This window comes from Lynx rufus, unplaced genomic scaffold, assembly GCF_022079265.1.
Source record: "Lynx rufus isolate CCGP_SWC_20201006 ecotype Redwood Valley unplaced genomic scaffold, mLynRuf1.p SCAF_3, whole genome shotgun sequence".
Classification (NCBI taxonomy): Eukaryota; Metazoa; Chordata; class Mammalia; order Carnivora; family Felidae; genus Lynx; species Lynx rufus.
Window position 1 is genome coordinate 158,366,281 of NW_025814845.1, and position 23,664 is coordinate 158,389,944.

At 36.8% G+C, this 23,664-nt stretch overlaps 1 protein-coding gene across 6 annotated transcripts in view; it reads right to left on the bottom strand.

Moving 5' to 3' along the window:
• The window catches only part of NSD3 (nuclear receptor binding SET domain protein 3), a 117,289-nt gene that overhangs the window by 59,795 nt on the left and 33,830 nt on the right, over positions 1 to 23,664 (bottom strand). For all 6 annotated transcript variants that reach the window (XM_047091129.1, XM_047091128.1, XM_047091126.1 and 3 more), the window contains exons 2-4: positions 11,240 to 11,958; positions 2,570 to 2,641; positions 1,799 to 1,961 (exon numbers count right to left, since the gene is read on the bottom strand). In XM_047091129.1, the coding sequence (XP_046947085.1) occupies positions 1,799 to 1,961; positions 2,570 to 2,641; positions 11,240 to 11,914 (910 nt within the window). In that variant the 5' untranslated portion in view covers positions 11,915 to 11,958. The remainder of the gene's footprint in view (positions 1 to 1,798; positions 1,962 to 2,569; positions 2,642 to 11,239; positions 11,959 to 23,664) is intronic.

Genomic DNA, 23,664 nt, shown 5'->3' on the forward strand with positions numbered 1-23,664 from the left:
GGGGCGGATGGGTTAAATAGGTGATGGAGATTGAGGAGTGCACTTGTGATGAGCTTTGGGTGATGTATGGAAATGCTGAATTACTATATTGTACACCTGAAACTAATATAACACTGTATGTTAACTGGAATTAAAATAAAACTTTTGAAAAAAGAAGGCAGCTTGCTCCTTTTGGGAAATCCTTGTCCCTTTCTTCTCCTATTCATAAAATCATAGATTATTAAACCTTCAAGGTATTTCAGAGATTACTAGTCCAACACTCTGAGTAATAAGTAATAAATGAAAGAACTAGGACTGACTGCCTTCCTCCAACCTTGGTAAATTATGACTAGGTGAATTCAATGAACTTTCCTTTCAATACACAGTATGTTTAAGAGTGGAGGTTCTGGATATGTCTCTCTGAAACTCTATTTACTTATTCAAAACATAAGGATAATAACAGTACCTACTTCATAGTGTTGCTGCTATGTGGACTGCATAAAATACATGAGAGAAATGCTTAACATAGTGCCCTCCACAAAAGTAGACATTCCACAATGCTGGTTTTTTTTGTTTTTGTTTTTTTACGTCTGCTCCATTGATGCTTCCAGTTACCCAACCTTTAATTAGCAGGTTATAATGACAGATAATTGCCTCCTGTACCAGGGCAGATTACTGGCTATGTAGCACAAAAGTTATAGATATGGCTGATCTTGTCACAAATCTGACTTGCAAGACTTATGTAGACATTTTTTCTTTTCATAACAATGAACAGGAAGCAAGAAAGAAATTTTAAAGAGAAAAATAGGTGCAGAGTTGTCACAAACAATAAGGAACTCAACATGTAACAAGAGTGAGTTCACAAAACAAATATCCAGAAATAAATTCCAAACTCAAACCTTCCTCTGGCTAACTAAGCAAGTCCATTCCAAATTCTAGAATCCCAATAATCTAGTCAACATGTTTTGGTCAAACCCATGAAAAGAAATGGAGAAAAGTTAGAAAACATCTTTTTCTTAACATTAATATTCCTAAGGTAGGATTCTATGCTAAATAGCTAGATTCAAGCTGTAAGTCTATGTTGTATTGAATTTATAAGGATGTCTCAGTAAATTTACAGATTAAAAAATGGATTGAAGGAGGCAAAAAAAGCATTGTGAAAATTTCATCAGGATTGAAAACACTGTGTGGGTAAAAAATTACTATCCATAGTAGTCAATGATGAAATAAAACGTACAGCGAGAAAGCATGGCCCAAATGCCCACTAAGCTCATATAAGACATCTTTTTTTTTTCCCCCATATAAGACATCTTATTACTTACCCATCTGCTTTCTTTTGGAATTCATATGAGAGGTCAGTCAGATAAAGGTTTTTTGAAGAAGCAGCACGAAGAAATTATAAAATGCAGAGTGGTAAAAGGGAAAACAAGGACTGTCTCAGGTGTAGAGGCTTTCTGCCCATTAAGATGACCAGAATTCTATCACTAGTAATTAAAAACTGATATTTTGGGGGCACCTGGGTGGCTAAGTTGGTTAAGCATTCGATTTCAGCTCAGGTCATGATCTCACAGTCGGTGAGTTCAAGCCCTGTGTGGGGCTCTGTGCTGATAGCTCGGGCCTGGAGCCTGCTTCAGATTCTGTGTCTCCCTCACTCTCTTCTTCCCCACTTGTGCTCTGTCTCTGTCTCTCAAAAATAAACATAAAAAAGCCCTGATATTTTGGTGTCAGATTGTATATTATGTGCACACTCATATACAATATTTAAGATTCAATCCCGCCCCCCACCTTTTATTTAATATCTATTTATGCCTTTAGTTACCTCTTGTGTTAATTTTGGTATGAACCTCGAGCTGGGGATCACTTGAAACCATGCAAGGCCACCAAGGATAGGTTCCCACCTTAGACCAAACAAGATCGCCAACCTGGAACTTAACACCAGCTGACACTTCTGTTGTTGGAACAGAAGATAATATTGGCTGAACCTACAGGAAAAGGTCATAAAACTTCATTAGCACACAAAGTTAAAAAAAAGACATTATGTACAAGTACATTAAACATGTTAACCTAGTAAAATTTATCTTCAATTATATTTTCCCTGATACCTATCCATAACTAGCAAAAAGGAAGAGAAGGAAAACAATAAGCTTCACTCCAAATACTGAAAATAGGACTGATATTCTTGATGTCTTATCGATAAGAGACCTTGAGAATTCACATAATCCATTAAAAAGGTGTCATAAAAATATTTTTGTAACTTTGTATGGTGACAGATGGTAATTACACATATTGAGGTGATAATTTTGCAATGTATACACATATCAAATCAATATGTTGTACACCTGAAACTAATACAATGCTACATGTTGATTATACTTTGATAAGAAAAGGTGGTCATAGTTTTGAAAAGGAGAATAATTCACTGAAAGTATCTACCTCTTAAACCAGCTCCAAGATTTATTTCAGTATAATTTCGGAAATCCAGAAGTATGGAACTATAATAATATGTGTAAACATGTGTTATATTTTAATCACCCTGCTTTCACCTTCTCACACCATACTTGATTAGACAGTATTCAATATAACAACTCACCGGGGGTTCCTCTTTTAGTACTGGATCGTCTCTTGGTTTTTCTGACACAGTGTCAATCCTCTCATTTGGTCTCTAGGTGAAAAGGTATAGATTAAAAAAAATAAAATGGCAGCCAACCAAAGAATAGTGACATACACAAAAAAGAATCAAAACTAAATCACAAAGAGAATAAAGGACATTTATTAACTGGATAATGTAGGTAGTAAGAATACAACGTATGCAGTGCACGATGTCTTAACATTCATGGTCTATTCCACGCCATAGCTGTATCTCTCATTTCTTATTTCATCACTTCTAAAACTTAATTTGTTTATTTTATTTATGTATTTATTTATTTAGACCTAACAGGGTGCAGAAAAATGAGTACTCTGAGATTGCTAGTAAGATATAACTTGGAATTTTCCTGGAGAGCAATCTGGCATGAATGAAAAGCCTTAAATTTTAAGACTCTGTTCCAGAAGTTCCACTTCTAAATACATATGTATGTTGAAAAAGCGTGGAGAGGTATAAATATATACACACACACAGATATGCACACCAGTCCTATTTATAAAAGCAAATTAGAAAACAATCTAAATGTCTAGTAACATAAATTAGTTAAATACATTATGACTAGATAGCAAAGAAATATAAATGAATTTTAAAATGACATGGAAGAGGTGCCTGGATGGCTCAGTTAGTGAAGCATGTGATTCTTGATATTGGGGTTGTGAGTTTGAGCCCTATGTTGGGTGTAGAGATTACTTAAGAATAAGATCTTAAAAAAAAAAAAAAAAAAAAAAAAAATATATATATATATATATATATATATATATATATATATGGACATGGGAAAATAATATAACATTTTTTGAAAAGAGCAAATTGCAAACCAATCTGTATAGTATGATTCCAATCTTGGAAAAATAATTTTTTCTAAGTACACAGAAAGAAAAACTAGACTACCACCAGGTGATGGAAAAAGTGATTTTTTTTAGTGTGCTTTTCTGTATTTGTCAAATTGTCTATGATAAACATTATTTTTCTAATCATAAAATCCACAAATAGGTTACTTAAAAATTATTTTTCTGGAACCCTTAGGGAAGACAATTTGGAAATATCTATCAAACTTCAAAATATGTCCCTCTTCAATCGAGCAATTATATTTTAGGGAACTATTTACAGAAAACAAAATGAGAAAATCTAAGCAGAGGATAGTAAGTATAGCACTATTCCATGTCAGTAATCTACATATCTATCAACATCTTCCAACTTTTTATTTTAAAATAGTCTGTATATGCCTTGAAAAGTATTTGATACATTTTATATCAAATTGATAAGAGTAGTTATCTTTGGGGAATGAGATTAGGGAAATGGTGAAGGAAGATCTATCTATATATATATTTTAAGTTTATTTATTTATTTATTTTAAGAGAGACGGAGACAGTGTGAATGGAGGAGGAGCACAGAGATGGGGAGACAGAGAATCCCAAGCAGGCTCTGCACTGTCACCACCGAACCTGAGGCTCGAACTCTCAGAATGATGACATCATGACCTGAGCTGAAACCAAGAGTCAGACATGTAACCCACTGAGCCACCCAGGTGCTCCAGGCAGATCTATATTTTTGTGTTATTGGTACTTTGTGTATAAAGCATATTACTTTTATAATTAAAAAGATATTTAAGAGGCGCCTGGGTGGCTCAGTTGGTTAAGCGTCCAACTTCGGCTCAGGTCATGATCTCGCGGTCCGTGGGTTCGAGCCCCACGTTGGGCTCTGTGCTGACAGCTCAGAGCCTGGAGCCTGCTTCGGATTCTGTGTCTCCCTCTCTCTCTGCCCCTCCCCTGTTCATGCTCTCTCTCTCTCTGTCTCAAAAATAAATAAATGTTAAAAAAAAAAACTAAAAAAAAAGATATTTAAAAAACTTCTCACTTGTCAAAGAACAGAATTTAATTTAGATGGCATAAAGAAAGATATATGTATCAAATTAGGTCTTAGTTCCAATTTAAAAATATGAGTAATTCTAGAAGCTACTTAAAATTGTCAATTCAATTAATTCAGGACACTGTTGTAATACCAGTAAAAATAAAGTTTTATTAAATAAAAAATTGTAGAAAGATTTTTAACTACAAGGAAATGATAAGCCAGACTAATACCCTAAACTCCAAGTATCAGTCATTTACTCAACACTGCCTATGAATTTCCAGGCACTGTTCTAGAAGGTGGGTATGCAATGATGAAACTAATAGATTTGATCCATCACCTCAAAGAGCTTACAGTTGGGTAGGACAGACAGACACTAAACAAATAAAAACATACACTTATACAATGTAAATGTATGAAGAGAAATAAAGGGGGGGTGCATCCTTAAATATGAAGGTCAAGAAAGGCCTTTCTGAAAAAGTAAATTGTAATCTGAGAATCAAAGGATGAATAGTCTAGTAAAAAGTGGGAAGAACATTCCAGAATGAAGTCATGGCATGTGTGCAGTTCCTGGGATTCAAAAAGGTAGAAATTTCAGGGGGCCTGGGTGCTCAGTCAGTTAAGCCTCCAACTTCGGCTTAGGTCAGGATCTCATTGTTCGTGAATTCCAGCCCTACATCACACTCTATGCTGACAGCTCAGAGCCTGGACACTGCTTCAGATTCTGTGTCTTCCTCTTTCTCTGTACTTCCCCCACTCATGCTCTGTTTCTCTGTGTGTGTGTGTCTCTCTCTCTTTCTCTCTCAAAAGTAAACATTAAAAAAATTTAAGAGGGGTGCCTGGGTGGCTCAGTCGGTTGAACGTCCGACTTCGGCTTAGGTCATGATCTTGTGGTTCATGAGTTCAAGCCCCACGTCCGGCTCTGTGCTGACAGCTCAGAGCCTGGAGCCTGCTTCAGATTCTGTGTGTCTCTCTCTCAGCTCCTCCCCCTGCTTGCACCCAGTCTCTCTCTCTCTCTCTCTCTCTCTCAAAAATAAATAAAAACATTAAAAAATTTTTTTTTAATTAAGAAAAAAAAGGTAGAAATTTCATGGTAGGAATTGGTAATGGTAGAAAGGCCATTACAACCGACTTAATTGCCCAAAGGAGAGAGAGGTTACATGATGACAGAGGGGAGACAGGGTACATTATGAGGGCCTCATAAGTATATTCAAATGTTTTATCTTAAGTGCAGTAAAAAGCTACTGATGAGGATTAGGTAGAGAAGTAACACACACCACTTTATGCATTAAAGATCATGTTAACTATTATGCGGAAAATAGAAGCAAGAGGAGAAGCAGAATGTTTAATTAGGTTACTGAAAACAGCCCAGGTGAAAAAAGGTAGTGGCAACTTGTTGATGGGCACAAAATTCGCTGTCAGATGTGTCTGTGGTGGTACCACATAATCCAATAGGACACACTCATTGAGCAAGGAAAGAAAAATCTGTGTTCAAGTGGAAACTGTCTTCCTGATCACTGGTATAATAATAAAGCAGTTTGGAAATACTGTCCACATTTGCATAGTCCCTTTCAGTAGCTTCACTTCAATCTACAGATACAGCTTAAGCCTTCACCTTAACTTCTCATTCTTCAGCTACTGCAGGAAGACAAGACCGCTTGAGGAAGCACATATGCCGCTAAGAAAGCGAGTTGTCCTCCTCCGCACACTCACTCTTCATGATGTCTGGGTGTAAGGGATCTCTGTGACTCCTTTTGAGGGCAGACAGATAAGAAGTGACTCATCTTTGCCACACAACAAAATCCTACTATTATTGTAAGAACTGGTCTGAAGCCCATTAACATTCTTCCCTTTCTGGATTAAAGACAGGATTTCCTTCAAAACTGTTTATTATTCAAATGCCTTATCTTTTTTTAAAAAAAAATTTTTTTTACATTTATTTTTTTTTGAGAGACAGAGTGAGACAAAGTGAGAGTGGGGGAGAGAGACCCAGGATCAGAAGCAGGATCCAGGCTCTGAGCTGTCAGCACAGAGCCCGACATGGGGCTCGAACCCACAGACCGTGAGATCATGACCTGAGCCGAAGTCGGACGCTCAACTGACTGAGCCACGCAGGCGCCCCTCAAATGCCTTATCTTTTTTTGATTGTTTTGGTTTGTTCCAGAATGCTCACTTTTCAATTTCAGGCTAGCTTGAAACACTGTTAAAATCACTTTCACAGAACTAAAATTGTTTATACAGCCATTTTAAAAGGAAAACAATGGCAAGGGAGAGAAGCAAGCTTAAGATTTATTCTAAGCTTTCAAGACTATATAAAAGAAAGGAAAATAAGAAAGTCAAATAAGGATGCTGAAATGATAAAAAGGAAATATACATTGCAAGATATGCTAATACAAGGGCAAAACAGAAATATCTAGTAGGCATTTAGAGATCTACGATTTGAGCTCAAAAAAAAGGGTAAGAAGATAAACAGATAGCATAGTATCACAAACACCAATTAAGGGAAGTTTTTAAGACAAAATGGTCACTGGAAGTCAAATGCTTAGGAGTCAAGAAAAATGAGTCAGAAAATGTCAACAGATAAAATACTTCTGGGTATAATATCCATTTTCCATTAGTTGTTCAAAGGATAGATAAGCTTAAAAGAGATTTAAATCAAGTAAGGACAAGAAATACCTTTTGGTACTAACAGTGTTGCGTTAGGAAGAGAGACTCTGAGAAAAAGATGACAGTGAGTTAGCTCTCCTTAGTTTTAAATTTTTGATTTTATGGGTATATACCTCTTTTTTACATTTTTAGTTGATTCCATATGGAAAGACCTATATTCCAGGAAAAAATAACAAGAAGTTTCTTAAACAGGAAAAAAAATGTTAAGAAAACAGCTAAAATAAAATTACATTATCCAAAATACTCCTTTTTAAAGAATTTGGTCTAGTACTTTTATTAAAACCCAAGAGATTTATTAAAATGAATAATATGCATCAAATCTAGAATTCCTAATCCCTAATAATTTTCAAAACATTAAGCAAAATCACATTCTTTTAAAAAACCCAAAATTTATGTCAACATTTAAGGTGGAAAGAAAAATTCAAAGGCAGTAAATTGTTCGTGCATCTTTCTGTATTACTTTCTAAATAACTATTTAAGGTCATAACCTTAAACATTAAAACATCTGTACAAAAGGAACATTTTGCACTTAAACGGTTTCTAAGAATTTTAAGACCTAATACTCTGAGGCTAAGAACCAAATATAAGCTCTAACTTAGTGCTGAGGAGACCGGAAGCTATTTGGCTTTTTATAAATGAAAATGGCAAGCTAAGAGTTAATGAGACTAGTCTTAGTGGATAAGCCCACTGAGGTGCTGGTGGAAGACCAATGTTTGAATAGGGCCTACGCTCACATGCCTGAGGCATTACACCTGCCAGGGAGGAAGACATGCAGAAACATTTTCACATGTTTCTAATTTGACAGGAGGGAAAACAGCTCCACCAGCTTTACAGAATATACAATTTCAGTAGTGATCTCAGGTCTCCTGCTGCCTAGATGTTTGGACACATTTTATTGTTGAGAAGATATACTTAGGTCGTTCCAAATAACAGCCACTCTTTAGAAGGCCAAACAACCCAGAACTGGGAGGAGATACTTATAGATCAAATACCAAGAAAAAAAGAAAAAAGTAGTGAGTGAAATCATTAAGGATTACTTTAAATGAGACTGCTCAAAAAAGAACTTATGACTGGGTTTTTAGGGAACAAAAATACATATAAAAACAAATCCAGCTTAAGGACATTTCAAACTTTTCCTCCAAGCATTCAGTTCTCATTATGCTTCCCTAAAGCATCTGGGGAGGGGAGCTGTCCAGTTGCGTCAGCAGACTCTCACTTGGGCTTCCCTTTCATTTCTAAGGCCTCTACGATGCTAAACACCAAGTGCTTGGACCTTTAGTAACAATGAGGAGGCACAACGGTGTCAAAAATTAAAACACGAAAAACTATCCTAAGGGAAACAAAATAAATGTTGTTCAAGTTAAGGAAACCTAATAATAAAAAAAAAAAGAAAACAAAGTTACAAAACCAATCATTTTGTGCACATTACTGGTCATCTGCATAGTTTAGTGAAGCATGACACTCACAGGAGTCTTGGGAGGCTCTAGCTTTAAAGTTCTATTATCAGAATGGAGTACAACTTTAATGGTGCCCACTTCTTTAGCTCTGTCCCCTATGTGTGATAAATTTTAATTAATCAAAATTCAACTAACAAGATCTTCTCATTTTTCTCTTTAGAATAAAAGGGAGGAGTGAAGGGAGAGTAACAAAGAGAAAGAGGGAGAGAAACATTGGGGGAGAGGGAAAGGGGGCAAGGACAAAAAGGATGGGGGAGGGGAAGGAAAACCTGGATTTTCACCAAAAACTCAACTTTCAGGCAATGGTCTTGGTAATATTTAGTGCAATCAATACTACATCTATACCTTCAGTCAAATTGATATTCTTTTACCTCAAGATACTGTAAGATCCTAAATAATGACATATTAAACTATACCCCACATGATTTACCAAAAAGAAAATGAACTAAAACTTTTAAATTCTATCTAATCATTTGAATCCTTGGATATAACAATTAACTCAAGGTTTAAGTGATACAAAGAGCCAGGCATAGCACATATCCAACAAAGACAGAATGGGCTTTAAAATCTCACTATTAGGAGCACCTGGGTGACTCAGTAGGTTAAGCTTCCAACTCTTGGTTTTGGCTCAAGTCATGATCTCATGGTTCATGAGTTTGAGCCCCATGTCGGGCTCCATGCTGATGGTGTGGAGCCTGCTTGGGATTCTCTCTCCCTCTCTCTGCCCCTCCCCTGCTCTCTCTCTCTCTCAAAATAAATTAAAAAAAAAAAAAACTTAAAATCTCATTATAAAGGGACTATTAGAAATATCATTGCACTCAATTTTCCTAGATTCCAATAAAATAAAAAGGATATAAAAAGTAAGCAGATTGTCTTATCCTGCCTCTAAATGCTTCCAGACCTGTTTCTATTTTGAAATATATTTTTAATGTACCTTGTCAAAAGAGGTAAAAAGTCTAGCCCAGTAAGTAAAATTGGATATTCTCCTATCTGCCAGATTGTCTAGAGCAAAAGCAAGATGGGCCAACAAAACAGTTCTCAGGAACTAAGCTTTAGCTCTGGTTTTAACCAAATTCAGGTTTTATGCATTTTTGTGATTCCCAAGGGTCACAGTGTATCACATACCTTTTCACTGTAGGTCTAGGGAAAAAATGCTACAGTGAATGCATCTGGAATGCAAAAAGTTAACTTTTCTCCTTCCGTTTATTCATTTACTTAATGAAGTAATTGATGTGCTCAATGTGTGCTCACTTGGCTGTACTTATACAGTCTGTATAAGATACTATGTGAGCTAAGTTCAAGGGGTGAGGCATTTAAGAAATGATTTCAGAAATTTAGGCATTTCAGAAAACACTTAGTTACAAAGCCTTCATTTTACAAATGCAGAACTAAGACACCAGAATAGCTAAAGTGTCTCTAATTACTCTTTATCTCATTACCCAGTTTTATTTTCTTTACAGCACTTAATACTACCTAAACTATACTATACTATACTACTATACTATACTATACAAACTATACTATACGTATGTTTGAATGTATGTACATATGTATGCATGTATTTTCTGGCTCCTCTTACTAGAATATAAGCAACCTGGAAGTAGGCATCTTTACTTTCATTCCTTGCCCTACTTTAAGAGTAGATACTTAAACAGTATTGTTAAATGAATAAATAAAACTACAGAAAAATGAGAAAAACTGAAATATTACACCGGGACTCATGAGAGTCTAGAATCAGTGTGGCCTTTTACTCTAGAAAATGATCACATTTGAGTTGAATGAAGTACTGGAACCCAGCTACTGAGGGAAAGGTGAGTTGGTATGAAGTAAACATTTCTTTAAACAGAAGATAATAAATTAACTTATTCAGGCATACCAGATCAGACAGAAAAGCAGACTAGTATTATAAAAATATCTATTTCTTCTCAAATCAATGTCTGGGAAATGTCTTCAATTCATACCATGTATTAGAATAGTAACTAAAAACTCTTCATTCAAGCTAGGATTGATCTGTTACATACCTATTATTAAGTAAATTCATACTGAAACCTCAGAGATATTTTAAAAAATTGGCAGCATGCATCTTACCTATGAAGAATGACTTTTATAAAAATTCCACCTGAAGATTTTATTTCAATTTTAGTTAACATACAGTCCACCTAAAGTTTTAATATATATGACTACTAACTCTGATTTTAATACAAAGAGTTCCTCTATTCACATTATTTTGTAGCAAATACAATGGTAATGAGTGTTTAAATCTAAGCTCTCCGGGGAAAAGTTAGTTCAAAATAAAAAAAACCAATATAATTAACCATCTTCTCTGCCTTTCTTCATCTTTAGAAACCAGGAGTTTATTATAAGCAAATAGAAATAAGTGAAGCTATTAGACAAAGAAACATAAGCAGCAAGATTCTTAGTGTCTGATATCTTAAAAATATTTCTTCCCTCTAATGATGTCCATTCATTTATTCAAAAAATTTCTTACTCAGCACCTATAATAACATCCCAAGTTCCTTGCTAGGGATTAGAAGAAAGAAGTTATCAGGAATATTTATATTTGAAGAGATAAAAACTGAAAAATATTTCTTGGACTTCCAGTAAATCTGAAAGGTTACAAAATTTTTCAAATGTTTCAACTTACATTTTGTTCCTCTGGTTCTAATTTGGGGATTTTGTGTGACTTGCGCTCTTCAGATCTAGATGAGTCATGCTTGTTGCTTTTTTTCCTCTTTTCCTTTCTGCTTTCATGCTTTGATTTTGTGTGCTCACTTGCCTGTACTTCATTTAAAAGGTCTCCACAAAGGGAAGACTCAAACAATTCCCTGCCATTCTGGATAGTTTTGGTTATTTTTAGTTTAATTTCAGGTGAGCCAGTCTTCTTTGGAATCACAGTTTGTGGTACCGAAGGAGGAGGTGGTGGCTGTGGAGGAGAAGGTTTTTCCAGAATTTCATGTGGTCTTGTGTTTGGAATTTCTGAATGGTAATAGTCAGTGGGGCTAAAGTTTCTAACTGCACCAAAGCCATTGGCTGACCCATTGGGATACTGATTATATGACTGGTATTTGGTTTGAGTTTCATACATGCTGATCGATGGTGGATAGCCATTTGTGAGTGGAGGAAGATCTTCTGTTGTAGGTGGATACTGAAAGCCTTGCTGCAAGGTAGCTTCATATGGTGTCTGGCCACCATCTTCAACAATGTCACTGTTGTTATCAAAGGCATCCTCCTGACGGATGTTGGCGGAGTCAATGAGTTGAGGTGGTTGCTGAATTGTGTTTCCCATGATCCCTTGCATGAAAGAGAAAGAGAAATCCATTGTTCTGCTCCAGCATCCTTAACTTTCCCTTTCTCTCATCGGGCCTAAAGTTTTAAAAGAGGAGATTAAAAGGTGTTAATATCCCCACAGGCTAGAGGCTTATCAATTGAAAAAAAAGTCACTACAATATCCTGTACTCAATTGCCATATCCAGATATACACAAGCACTAAGGATTTTTAAAACAAGTAGCCAATATAATTCTGATACAAGGTAAATGCCTTTTACCTTAAATGCTTATCTATTTGAAACTCTCAATTACTTTCACAATTTCAGTAACAAAATTTTATCCTCTTAGCAAACATCCAAAATTGTTTTGCATTCCTTTATGTTTCCCAAGTTAGAAATTTAAGTCTCAGGTTAAAATTGGTATTTGCAAAGTAAGCAATGTTTTGACACATGTAAATTAGGTTCCATACAAGCTTCCTTTAAATCATTCATGTTTTGCCCAGTGGTTCTCTTTATCATTACAAAAATAACAAAATCTTATTGCACACATTTAAAATAATTTTTTTAACATTTATTGATTTTTGGGAGACAGAGAGAGACAAAGCCTGAGTGGGGGAGGGACAGAAAGGGAGACCCACAATCCGAAGCAGGCTCCAGGCTCTGAGCTGTCAGCAGGGATCAAACTCACAGACCGTGAGATCAGGACCTGAGCTCAAGTCAGATGCTTCACCGACTGAGCCACCCACGTTCCCAGCAAATATTTTAAATACAAAAGTAGAAAGGTTTATGCCTCCCTCCTCCATCATTCCCATTCTTCTGTCATGGATAACCACTGTAAATATTTTGGTGAGTATTCTTCCAAATCTCTCTCTCTATATTTAGATATAAAATTTTAAAAATAGGGTTTATTCTGTAACTTGCTTATTCAACTTAACAATATATCCTAGATATCTTTCTACCTTGGCATGTATATGTTTCATGTATATCTTATTCTTTACATAGTTTCCTTGTGGTATTTAACTCAATGTACTTAACCATCTGTGTACTGACAATCACTTAGTTGCTCACAATTGTTTGATATTATACAACAGGGAACTTTCTTGAAACTAGATCTTTGTGCACGTATGTATTCCTATTGGAAAGTTTGAAATTTTGATAGATACTGCAAAACAGTTCTATAGGCTGTGCTATATATCAATTCACCCTCATACCAGTAGTATATGAGGATAGCTGATTCCCTAACATTCTTGACAGTATTTGAGTTGTTTTTAACCAGCGGCATAAATAGAATCATCTGGGGTAGTTTTACAAAATGCACATGTCAAGGTCTATTTACTGATGAATCTGATTCAATAAACCTCGGGGGAGGCCTACAGCATGTCTGTTTTAAGCCCACATTCCAGCTGATTCCGATGCACACTTAGTTGGGTCACTGCATTACAATCTTTGCATTGTAGTTGCTCTTAAGATTATTGCACCCTGTCTGGAAGGTGCCTAAAGATGCTCATATTGTGTAACAATGTTGTAATACAGATAAGCACATCTGTCAGGAAATGCTCTACAACCACTCTGTTTTGTCATAAAGTTTGACAAGCCCATATCTTGAGAGAGGATTAATGGACAGCTCAGATATTAGTTTGATAATCCCATAAACATTTCTTCTAGAAAGCTCTAAGGCAGAGAGGATTTCTCTACTGTATTGAGTCTGATGAGCTGATTTTAGCTTCTTATCCTGAAGAAGGATTTTGAGGCTATAGTCCAGCCAATTCTATGACCAATTAATAATGTCTACCATCTTGATTCTAGTAGGATTTGCCATAATAATAAAGCATATAACCCAAAACAGCAAAGGAAGAGGGAAATGATAGCTGACAATACACTTTTCAAGGTATATCCAATTAAACAGGTGCTGTTTACTCTGTTAACAAATGGAAAGAAATGTAGAAGTTCTATAATTGCAAGCAAAGAGAAAGAGAGCATAGAGGAAATCAAACTGCCCATACCACTCTATACGAGTATGGCAGGGGACCGGGGGTGTTAGACAACTCTCTCATTTTTTAGCATCTACTCTGGGTCAAGCACTTTATACATTATCTCATTTAATCCTCATAACAACTCTGTAGGATAGACATTGACTCCTGGTTCATAGGCAAAGAAACTGAGCTTCAGAGGGATTTGGTGGTTTGCTGAAACCATAAAGCAAAGGGGGCAGAATTACTATATGAATCTAAGTAAATATAACTCTACAGCCCATTATGTTTACCACGACACCCTTCCACTTCTCTCAGCTGTAAGTTCTGAGAGGATCAAAATCTCTTGTTCACGTACTTTATTCTTTGATCACTGCCAAAATAACAACAAACTGTTCTATAATAACCACCACTAACACTTAAATAGCACTTCTTATGTGCCAGGAACCATTCTTTTTTTTTTCTTTTTTTTTTTTCAACGTTTATTTTTTATTATTATTTATTTTTGGGACAGAGAGAGACAGAGCATGAACGGGGGAGGGGCAGAGAGAGAGGGAGACACAGAATCGGAAACAGGCTCCAGGCTCTGAGCCGTCAGCCCAGAGCCCGACGCGGGGCTCGAACTCACGGACCGCGAGATCGTGACCTGGCTGAAGTCGGACGCTTAACCGACTGCGCCACCCAGGCGCCCCGGAACCATTCTAATTGCTTTCCATACACTACTACATTCAATCCTCCCCAAAACCTTCAGGTTAGTTCCCATTACAGATGGGGAAATAGAGGCACAGAGAGGTTAAATGATGTGCTCAAGTGCACAAGTCTAGTCATTAATTGACAGAGCTGTGATTTATTTAATCTAAACAGTCTGGTTTCAGAGCTGCTGATGCTAACCAACATACCATACTGATAATGCTGATAAATGTTAGGAATCACTTCTTTACAAATAGCTGAAGAAAACTGAAACATTACCCTAAATTGAACCTTGGCCAAAATGTACAGCTCACAGACATAAGAATGGTATGTTCTAAAATTCTGTAAATATACATGGGGCAACCATACAGGTGGAATTCAAAAGTTCTTTGAACTTCCAACTTGAAGTCAAGTTAAATACTGGCATTTGACAAGATGCAATCTGTGTTTTTGGTTCTCATAACTGTCATATACAAGATCAGCTTCCAGATTAGTCTCCCAAATTATAGTCTACATAGGTTTTCAGGCATATGTATTCAGAGACTAAGGTTTCTGATGTTTCCGATTTAGTTCCAAACACAAACTTTTAAGAAGTTTGGTATCTTCTCCTTTTCTTCTCTAGCCCTGAACCAAGTATTTCATTTTAATTTGAACTAAGAAATAACATTAGCACCTTATAATTATATGGGAGTTTACAATTACAGAGTATTTTCATAAGCATTCTTATTTGATCCTCAAAGCAATCCTGTAAGGCTGACAGGGCGGGTATTAGCTTCATTTTTTAGACAACTACATTTAATATTTGAGATGCTAAAATTTCCAAGACCACAAAGCTCATTAGTGATTAAACCCAAAAAAGAATTAATCTCTTGACTTCTAATTCTACAGTCTTTACCACAATATCTAACTGCCAGAGAATATCCACCTACCCAAAGACAACCACACTGTAAGAGTCATACATTCAAAACTGAATGAACTGTCCTTTCCCTAACTCAGTTTTCCTTTTAGGTTACCCCAGATTTGTCATTGCTTCCACTATTTTTCTGGTTTCCCAAGCTCAAAGCCTTAGTCACATGGTCTTAGTCACTGATTCTTCCCCCTGCTGTTAAGCCATAAAATGAGGCATTGAACAAATCCTGTAGTTTCTTCCACTGAAATCTCTGATTTGTTCTTTGATCTCTACATCCATGTCAGGCCAGGCCCTCAGCACCTTAATCCTCAACTATGACAACTGATTTTCTAGATATTTCTCATCTTTAACTTCTTCCTGAATAGCATTTAGAAGATGTGTCCTTAAATCAAACTTAGATAAATCTATTCCCATACTAAGAACTCTAAGGCTCCATATTATACCAAGTTTCTTCCATGCCTTTCAAGGTTTTCCATAATCTGACTTTCCTACCAACTCAAATTGTATACACGTGACTAAACTTTTCCAAGCATCCACTGCTCCAAATAACTATAAAATGGGTCTTGCTCACATATTACACTTTATGAAGCCAAGTATTATTCCCATTTTAGAGATGTAAAGAAATGGCCCTCAAAAAGATCAAGTGGTTTGCCCTTAATCACACACACAGCTAACAGAAGTTGAATAAAATGGTGATATTCAAACCTTCTTAATATACATGGCAGCTGCCCCATAATCTGTAAACTATCCCTACTTTGCACTTTTTTCCAATATGCTCCATAGCCACAATCCAAATGGATGTCTGACAGCTTCCCTCATATATCACAAGCAGCTTAAAAGACCTAATAATAAACTCAGTTTTTACTCTACTTGAATGTGTCCTTCCTCCAGTCTTTCCTAGGAGGAAAAAAAAAAGTGAAACTCCATCTATCAGTTGCCAAGCCAGAAACCTGGGACTATGATACATCCCTTACCCTCATTCTTACTCTTACCCAATGTATCACTAAACTCCCTGAGTTTTATCTCCAAAGTATACATTTCATATTTGTCTATTTCATTCCATATCTTTTCTTCTTCATGCTAGTCCAAGCTCCTCACTTTGTCTATTCCATAGTTGCCTTCCCAGTCTCCATGTTTTTTCTCCTGCCTGGGTGTAATCTATCTTCCCATACAACAGCCAGTCACCTTTTAAAAACTAACTCAGTCACTTAACTATCCCTCAAAATACAGCAAGAAAAGTAAATTATTGCTACACTCAACAACATGGATGACTCTCAACAATGTCATTTTGAGTGAAAGAAGCCAGACACAATGATTCCATTTATATAGTTCACAGTGTGATTTCATTTATATAAAGTTCAAAAACAGAATAAAGTTAAAACTAACAATAATGGAGACATCTGTCAGAATAGTACTTGCTTAATGGGAGGTGGGCAGGGGGTGGGGTGGCGGGCTATAAACACTGGACAAGACCATAATGGAGGTTTCTGAGCTGCTACTTATATTTAATGTATTGATCTAGACATACATAGTCTTAAGCAAAAACAAAAGAACAAACCTTGAGTGCCTTCCCAATGCACTCAAATAAAATCCAGACTACTTATCTTGGTCAGCAAGCCCCTGCACGGTCAGACCTCAGTTTACATTTCCAAAGTCACGTACCAACACTTTCTGCTTGCAGAGACATACGGGCTTCTTTTCAGTTTCTCAAATATGCCAACTTAATCTTTGTTAATCAGGAATTTCGCATGTGCTACTCCAGCTACCTGAACATACATAATCTTTCTGAGAGGCCTTCCAAGGTCCCATGCTCATTCTACCGACTAAGCCTGCTTTTTCTCCTTTATAGCGACTTAATATATGTTATACAAACGTGTGTTTATACATTCTTACTGTCTGTCTCCCTTACTTGACTGCATGCTCTATGAAGACAGAGATGGGCAGAGACCATGTATGTCTTATTCAATATTCTTCAATTAATAAATGAAAGAAACAGTCCCTGTCCTTTTAGGGCTTATAATTAGTATATCTCCATTTACCTGCCAGATTTCTGGGGATATCAACCTACAGCATAACTTTACCCACCCACTAATTCCTTGTTTGGTAAAAATGCGTTATGCTCATTATGAAAAATAATAAACAAATATTTAAAATATTGATATCCATAGTTACATGATCAACTGATTTTCCACAAAGGTGCCAAGGCTATTCAAGGGGAAAGGACATCATTGTCAACAAACGGGGCTGGAACAACTGACTGGATATCAATATAGAAAAAGTGAACCTCAACCCTTACTTTATATTATACAAAAAAAATAACTAAAATTAGTTCATAAACCTAATACTAAAGTCAAAACCATAAAACTTCTAGAGTAAAACATGAGACAAAATATACCACTGGGTTAGGCAAAGATTTTTCTAAAGAAATACCATGAACTATGAAAGGAAAAGATTGACAAAATGGACTTCAAAATTTAAAACTTCTGCTTTTCAAAGGACACTGTTAAGAAAAGAAAAAGGGAATTAAAAATGGTAGCCATGAGAATGGGGGAAGATGACAGAGTAGGAGGATCCTGAGCTCCCCTTCTCCACAGACACACCACGACAACAACTACATGTCATGCCACTCACTCTGAAAACATCCTGAAGACTAACAGATCAGCCCACAACTAAAGACACAAAGAGAAGGCCACAATGAGAAGGGTAGGAGGGGCAGACATGTGATCAAGAACCAGACCCCTGGTGCAGTGACCTCCAATTGGGAGGAATATCACAGGCACAGAGGTCTTCCCTGAGGAGGGGGTCAAGCCCCACAATGGGGACTCCTGGTCCTGGGGTCCTCCTGCAACCAGGAAGACAAATCCCCATAATGTCTGGCATTGAAAATCCAGAGTTTAACTCTGGGAGATCCAGAGGGCTACAGAAAACCAAGACTTTGCTCTTAAAGGGCCAGCACTCCATAGCACTTGGTCTGAGACCCAGTACAGAAGCAGCAGTTTGAAAATGCCTAAGTTATAGTGAAGGGGATTTATTGAGATTTAAGACATATGCCAGAAGGGCAGGGATCTATAACAGCTTTCTCCAGGAACAGAAGCGCTGGTGAGTCATTTTTCTTGCCCTCCTTTCAGCCTAGTTGCCTGGACACTTGCAGGAGCCAGTTCTGACACTCTCCATCTACCCTGCTAGCACCACTTGCCCACCCTGGAGTTCCCCTGTGGACCTGCCCCATCCAACCCACCCATCCCAACTAGGGCCCCTCCAAAGCAGCTCCTACCCCACCACACCCAGCAGGTAGCCTTGATCAGGAGCGACATCCCCCCAAAATGACTACCACCCCACCACAACCTTCAGGCAGCCATGGTCCAGGACCAACATTCCTTCAATGTGACCTCTGTCCCAGGGAAAGGGGTGAGCCAGCTCTGCCCTCAGCATACCCACAACAGCTGTGGTCAAGCTGCTCAGCCAGCTTTTCAGGGGGCCAGTCCAACCCGCCAGCATGCCCTCAGGAGCTACAGCTGAACTATAGCTTCAGCTGTGCTGGAACCGACTGCACTGCAGCCAGAAGGCCTGGGGACAGCCCCGCATAGGGTCAAGCACTGCCCACCAGTGCACTTGCAGTAGTTGTGACTGGTTATTGCCGATACCTGGGGTAACGGCCAGCCCACCCACCAGCAGCACACTCACCGCAATGAGGGCCCAGTCACAACAGGAGGACACAAGGAGCCAGAAGATAATGTGGTTCGCCTTCTGCATAAGATAACTACTTTTTAAGACCAGGAAACATAGCTGACCTACATAATACACAGGAACAAAGAAAGTCAGACAAAATGAGAAAACAGAGGAATATGTTCCAAGTGGAAGAATTAAGACAAAACCTCCAAAAAAGAACTAAACAAAATACAGATAAGCAATCTATCGGATAAAGAGTTCAAGGTAATGGTCATAAAGATGCTAACCAGGCTTGAAAGGAAAGTGGATGAATTCAGTGAGAACTTCAACAAAGAGACAGAAAATATAAAAAGAGCCAATCAGATCTGAAGAATATAATAACTGAAATGAAATATGCTAGAGAGAATCAAGAGCAGATTAGAGGAAGCAAAAGAACAGATCAGAGATCTCTGGAATACAGGGTAATGGAAAGCACCCAAACTGAACAGCAAAATTTTTTAAAAATGAGAATAGGTTGGGGCACCTGACTACCTCAGTTGGAAGAGCATGCAACTCTTGATCTTGAGGTTGTGAGTTTGAGCCCCATGTTGGGTACAGAGATTACATAAGTGAATAAATAAATAAACTTTTAAAAAATGAGGATAGGTTAAGGCACCAATAGAACAACATCAAGCATACTAACATTCACATTATAGGGGTCCCAGAAGAAGGAGAGAGAAAGGGCAGAAAACTTATTTAAAAAATTATAACTGAAAACTTCCCTAACCTGAGGAAGGAAATAGACATCCAGGTCCAAGAAGCAAAGAAAGCCCCAATAAGATGGATCCAAGAGATCCACACCAAGCTACATTATTAAAATATCAAAAATTAAAAATAGAAAGAGAATCTTAAAAGCAGCAAGAGAAAAGCAAATAGTTATGTACAAGGAAACCTCATAACACTATCAACTGATTTTTCAACAGAAACTTTGCAGGTCAGAAGGGAGTGGCATGATATATTCAAAGTGCTGAAAGGGGGAAAAAAAAAAAACTTACATCCAAAAATAGTCCATATAGCAAAGTTATCAGTCAGAATTGAAGAAGAGATATAGAGTTTCACCAAGAAACAAAAGTTAAAGGAGTTTATCACCACTGAACTGGCCTTACAAGAAATGTTAAAAAGGGAAAAAAGAAATGTTAAAGGAACTTCTTTAAGCAGGAAAAAAGGTATAACAAGAAGAAAATTATAAAAGGAAACAATTTCACTGGTAATAGCAAACATAAGTAAAGGTAGTCAATCTTATAAAGCTAGTATGCAGATTAAAAGACAAAAGTAGTAAAATCAACTATATCTACAAAAATTAAAGGATACACAAAATAAAAAGATATAAAATATGATGTCATATACATACAACATGGGAGAGAGGAAGTAAAAGTGTAGTGCTCTTAGAATATGTTTGAACTTAAACAACCATACACATAGGATGTTATTTATGAAACTCATGGTAACCACAAACCAAAAACGTATAATAGATGCACAAAAAATAGAGAGAGAAATCCAAGCATAACACTAAAGAAAGTCATCAAATCATAAGGGAAAAAGCACCAGAGAAGAAAGTGACAGAGAACAAGAACTACCAAAAAACAATTAACTGGCAATAAGTACATACCTATCACTAATTACTTTAAATGTAAATGGACTAAATGTCCCAAAAGACGTAAGGCAACTGAATGGATAAAAAACAAGACCTATCTATATGCTGTCTACAAGAGACTCACTTAAGACCCACAGACACATACAGACTGAAAGTGCAGTGGAAAAAGATATTCCATACCAATGGAAGAAAAAAAAAACTGCAGTAATACTTCTATCAGACAAAATAGACCTTAAAAGACTATAACAAGAGACAAAGAAAGACATTACATAATGACAAAGGCATTGTTATACAACAACTCGAGGATGTAACAATTGTAAATATTTGATATACCAAACATAAAAGGATGGAAATATATGAAGCAAAAATTAACAGACATAAAAGAGAAGTTTGACAGTAACACAATAATAGTAGGGGGCTTTAGAGGTACCTGGGTGGCTCATTTGGTTGAGCGTCCAACTTTTGATTTTGGCTCAGGTCATGTTACCAGGGTCATGGGATCAAGCCCTGCATTGGGCTCTGGATTGAGTGTGGAACCTGCTTAAGAGTCTCTCTCTCTTTATTCCTCTGCCTCTGTCCCCCACTTGCATGTTCTCTCTCTCAAATAACAACAACAACAAATTATTATAATAATAGGAGATTTTAACACCCACCTACATCAATGGATAGATCATCCAGACAAAATCAATATGGAAATAGTAGCTTTGAATGACATGATAAAGCAGATGGACTCAACAGATATATATAGAACACTCCAGCCAAAAAAGCCAAAATACACATCTTTTCAAGGGCACATGGGACATTCTCCACGACAGATCACATGTTAGGCCACAAAGCAGTCTCAATACATTTAAGAAGACTGAAATTATATCCAGCATCTTTTCTGACCACAACAGTATAGAACTAGAAATCAATTACAAGAAAACACCTGCAAAAAACACAAACACATGGAAGCTAAACAACATGCTACTAAACAAGCAAAGGGTCAAGAAAGAAATTTTAAAAATACCTGGAGACATTAAAATAGAAACACAATGGTTCAAAAGAGGCAAATTTATAGCAAGACAGGCCTACCACAAGAAACAAAAATTTCAACAGATAACCTAACTTTAATTCTAAAGGAACTAGAAAAAGAAAAAAATAGCCAAAGCTAGTAGAAAAAAGAAACAATAAAGGTCAGAGCAGAAATAAATGAAATAGAAACTAAAAAAACAGTAGGAAAGACCAATGAAACTAAGAGCTGGTTCTGTGAAAAGATAAACTAAATTGATAAACCTTTAGCCAGACAATAAGGAGAGAGAGAACTCAAATAAATAAAATCAGAAATGAAAGAGGAGGGGCACCTGGCTGGCTCAGTCGGTTAAGTGTCTGACATCGGCTCGGGTCATGATCTCATGGTTTGTGAGTTTGAGCCCCATGTCAGGCTCTGTGCTGACAGCTCATAGCTTGGAGCCTGCTTCTGATTCTGTGTTCCCTCCCTCCCTCTCTCTCTCTCTGCTCCTCCCCCGCCCACATACTCTTTGTCTCTCTCAAAAATAAATAAACATTTAAAAAAATTCTTTTAGTAAAAAAGAAATGAAAGAAGAGAAGTTAACAACCAACACCACAGAAACACAAAGCATTAGGATAGACTACTAGAAAAACTATGCGGCAACAAATCAGATATCTTAGAAGAAATGGATAAATTCCTAGGAACATAGAATCTCTCAAGACTGAATTAGAAAAAAGGAAATCTGAATAGACCAATGTAATGAAATTCAACCCATAATCTAAAAACTCCCAACAAACAAAAGTCAACGACCAGATCACTTCACAGGTGAATTCTACCAAATATTTAAAGCAGAATTAATACCTATTCTTCTCAAACTATTCCAAAAAATAGAAGAGGAATACTTACAAATTCATTCTACAAGGGCAGTATTATCCTATGCCAAACTAGACAAAGACACTACAAAAGAAAAAGAAGAAAATGACAGAACAATATACCTGATGAATACAGATCCAAAAATCCTCAACAAAAGATTAGCAAATCAAATTAAACAAAGGAGATCATTCACCACAATCAAGTGAGATTTGTTCCAGAGATGCAAGGATGTTCAATATCTACAAATCAATCAACCTGGTATACATTAACAAAATGGAAGGATAAAAATCCTATGAACATCTCAATAGATGCAGAAAAGAATTTGACATTCATTCACGATAAAAACTCTCGATAAAATGGGTATCAAAGAACATACCACAACATACTGAAGGTCACACCTCAAAAACCCACAGCTAACAATACACTAAATGGCAAAAAGCTAAAAGTTCTTCCTTTAAGATCAGGGAAAAGGGGCACCTCGATGGCTCAGTCGGTTAAGTGTCTGATTCTTGATTTTGGCTCAGGTCATGACCTTTGTGAGTCCAAGCCCCACACTGGAGTCTGTGCCGATAATGCAGAGCTTGGTTTGGATTCTTTCTCTCCCCCTCTCAAACTTGTGTTCTCTCTCTCTCAAAATTAATAGACTTTAAAAAATTATTAAAAAATAATAAAATAAAATAAAATAAAAGCAGAAAAGAGACAAGGATGTATACTCTTGCCACTTTTATTTAGTGTAGTATTGTAAGTCCTGGCCACAGCAATTAAGACAAGAAAAAGAAATAAAAGACATGTAAATTGATAAGGAAGAAGTAAATGACCTAATACTAGATATAGAAAACCCTAAATATTCCACAAAAAAAATATTATAATAAATGAATTCAGTAAAGTTGCAGAATACAAAGTCAACAAACAGAAATCTGTTGCATTTCTACATACTAATAATGAAGTAGCAGAAAGGGAATTTAAGAAAACAATTCCACTGGGGTGCTTGGGTGGCTCGGTTGAGTGTCCGACTTCGGCTCAGGTCGTGATCTTGCAGTTCATGGGTCTGAGCCCCTCATCGGGCT